At 43.2% G+C, this 3386-nt stretch overlaps 1 protein-coding gene across 1 annotated transcript in view; it reads left to right on the top strand.

The window, feature by feature from the left end:
• LOC119313007 (GDSL esterase/lipase At3g14820-like) overlaps window positions 1-1522 on the top strand; it is a 4307-nt gene extending 2785 nt beyond the window's left edge. The window contains exon 2 of the mRNA XM_037588811.1: window positions 532-1522. Within this exon, the coding sequence (XP_037444708.1) occupies window positions 532-1352 (821 nt within the window). The 3' untranslated portion in view covers window positions 1353-1522. The remainder of the gene's footprint in view (window positions 1-531) is intronic.
• The last annotated feature ends 1864 nt before the right edge of the window (window positions 1523-3386 follow it).

Here is a 3386-nt window from a genome sequence, read left to right as displayed (position 1 = left end):
AGAGAGAGAGAGAGAGAGAGAGAGAGAGAAAGAGTAATTAAGCATGACCAGTGCAGTAGAGAGGATATATGCTTCCTGTCTAGATCTGCAGGACCCCAGTCCAATCAGGGATGCATACTCCATGAATTTGTACCTTTGTTCTTCATGTTTAGGACCCAACCACTCAACTGTTTCACTTTGGAGCAAGGTTTTGGCTCCCGGATGGGGAAAAAAATTCTCGTGTGGCACCGAGATTTTCAGTTACCCTGGTAACCGAAAAATACCGGGTTGTTACAGAAGTACTTTTTTGAATTCGCATAAAATTCATTTAATTTCAAAAAATTGATTTTTTTTCCTCGGAAGACTATTTCTCATGGGGTATTGGGAAATGCTGTTACCGCCGGTAACCGGTTTTTTTTCTTTTGCTCCGTAACCAAAACCTTGCTTTGGAGCAGTTCACAACTTGACTTAGAAATGATCCATTAACTACTTCACATTTTTTAATGATGATTATTTACTTAACTAGTATGTTTTTTGTATAATACATTTCAGCTCAGAGGCTTAACTTGAAGCCACTTCTTGGTCCGTGGCTGAACGTGGAGCACACGCCGGAGGACCTGCTCACCGGCGTCAGCTTCGCGTCGGGCGCCACCGGGTTCGACCCGCTGACCCCGCAGATCGTGAACGTGTACACCATGGACCAGGAGCTGGAGTTCTTCGACGAGTACCGGCGCAGGCTGGTGGGCATCGTGGGGGAGGCCGAGACGCGCCGCATCATCGCCGGCGCCTTCTTCTTCGTGGTCACCGGGACCGACGACTTCGCCAACACCTACTTCATGACGCCCTACCGCGCCGGCGACTACGACATCCCGGCGTACGTGGACCTGCTCCTCGTCGGCGCCGAGGCATTCCTCCGCAACACCAGCGCGCGGGGCGCCCGGAAGATGGGCTTCACGGGGATGCCGCCCATCGGCTGCGTCCCCTCGCAGCGCACCATCGGCGGCGGGCCCCGGCGCCGCTGCGAGGCACGCCGGAACTACGCGGCGCTCATGTACAACAAGGCGCTGCAGCAGCTCATCGACCGGCTCAACGCCGACCCCACGTTCCACACCCTCGTCGTCTACTTCGACATCTACGACATCATCGAGGAGCTGGCCGTGCACGGCGACCGGTGGGGGTTCACGGAGCTCACGCACGGCTGCTGCGGCTCCGGGCTCATCGAGGTCACCATGCTCTGCGACACCAGGTACATGGGGGTGTGCGACGACGTGGACAAGCACGTCTTCTTCGACAGCTACCACCCCACGCAGAGGGCGTATGAGATCATCGTCGACCACATCTTCAAGAACTATGTGCCCCTCATGCATCTCTGATTGATTGGCCCATCCATTCTTGTTAATTTGATTATGGACGATGCATTGATATTGTTGTACTGTCAGTGGAATGCAATGATACTTCCTTATATTAATTAGCTGTTACGGATTTAAGATGGGGTTGAAGACGATAATGAATGATTCAAAGGGCACCTGCATTCTCCTTTCAATTTTTACCTGTGGCTCCATTAGAAAATATTGCTACTTTTTGCATTTTAGCTGCGTGAAGCTCCGCCCATCGAGAATCAGTTGTCTTAGATTTGTGTAGATACGGGTGTTCTAGACATGTTTTAGTATTAGGTATATATCCGTAGTTAGACAAATTTAAGACAACTATTTTGGGATGGTGGTAATATTTCATTATTTTCTCCAAATTGGCACACCAAACACATGCCACAATGACATGGTATTTAACTTGATTAACAACTCAGGCCCATATTACCACGCGACAGCATGGTAAAAGCAATCTCAAATTGACAAAAAGATACAACTCAGGCCCATATTCGTTAGGGATATCCGACTAAAAATAGGGAAATATCAGCTCAACCCGAAAGCTCAAGAACCAAACTTGGCCTCACTTTTCAGCCAGAAGCTCGACCCATAAGCCAAAAGCCCAAAACGAGTGGGTTTAGCTGGTTTTTTTTAGGAAAAATAAGCATACTACTTTTATTTTATTCCAAAACTAATATAGTCTTATTATTTAATAAAAAAAGGAGCCGTTTGGCATGTTATCACACCACATGGGGCTTGGTCTTGGCAATTTGATCTAGCTAGCATCTGCCCACGTCATTCTAGATAAAATCCGAGATGCTTTCAACCAATTTACCAACATGGAAATAAGTTTGTCCAAGCAAGTACCATGCGGGTTCTAGTAATGTGATCTTATTTCTGGCAAACTTCTTGTGAATTCGAAAAGTTAACTCGACTTCTATCGAATTATAATTGAAATTTGAAAAAAGTTGGTGGTGTGATTACTATCATCACAGGTCATACTGCCCTCTCCTCTTCCCACTTAAAAACAATTATGCAGGTACCCAAAACCTTAACCATCACACCGTCGATGTCACCCAACTTGTTCAACATTTTCAGGGAATATCCTGCACTTGGCTTTAGGCTGCTTTCAATCAAACTTAAGTATGGAATCTCTCCCTTAGTATCATTCCAAGACTATTAATGAATATATTTGTATGTGGAGAGACAATTAACGAAGCTAACTCGTACTCTCGGCGGTCCTGGCACTCTTTGTGACACACTCTCTTTCCTAGCGGTCATTGTCTTCTTAGCCACAAGACTGCTTAAATATGAAAATTGTGATAGTGTAATTCGATATATTATCACAAATAATTTTCTCACCTTTATTTTGGAATACACTCTAATAAAAAATTGCATCCTAGTTGAACTAATGATAATGTTTCAATGTCAAAATATTCGAGAAAACACCGTTTGTTGCTCTAACATTCCATAGCTTTATATGCTTGTAAATTTGAATAGAACATTCTTTGTTTTGCTCCTATATATAGAAAGGCAAGAGCTGCAGTATATTGCTTTTGTACAAATTTTTAGGGCAATTCTTTCTAGCACATAATTTGTCATTATCCAAGGAAGCACTAATGCTTGTCCATTTAAGAAAAAAAATCTTACAAACATTTAGCACATTGCTTGTTTTTTTCTAGTACTTGCCGGGGAAGAAAATTAGTGTATCATCCATTTCACTCTTTATTATCATGATGTGCAGTACTTACAAACTCAAGTAAATATGATCTCTTGTCTGCTTATCTTATTGTGGAAAACAAATTGAGATGCTTCGGTCTACTTATCTATATGGACAAAACATAACATTGTCTAACCAAGTACCATGAGTTTTCTACTAATTGGCTAGAATTTTATATATTCGAATTTAAAAATTAACACTTTTTCTATCAAATGATGCTTGAATTGTGGAAGTTATAAGTGGTATATGTTCTCGTATTGTTAGGTGACCATCGTAATATAGGTCATACTCCCTGCTCCCTTCATAAAAATTTAGGGATATGC

Source organism: Triticum dicoccoides, chromosome 5B, assembly GCF_002162155.2.
Source record: "Triticum dicoccoides isolate Atlit2015 ecotype Zavitan chromosome 5B, WEW_v2.0, whole genome shotgun sequence".
Classification (NCBI taxonomy): Eukaryota; Viridiplantae; Streptophyta; class Magnoliopsida; order Poales; family Poaceae; genus Triticum; species Triticum dicoccoides.
This window is presented reverse-complemented; position numbering and strand designations above follow the sequence as displayed.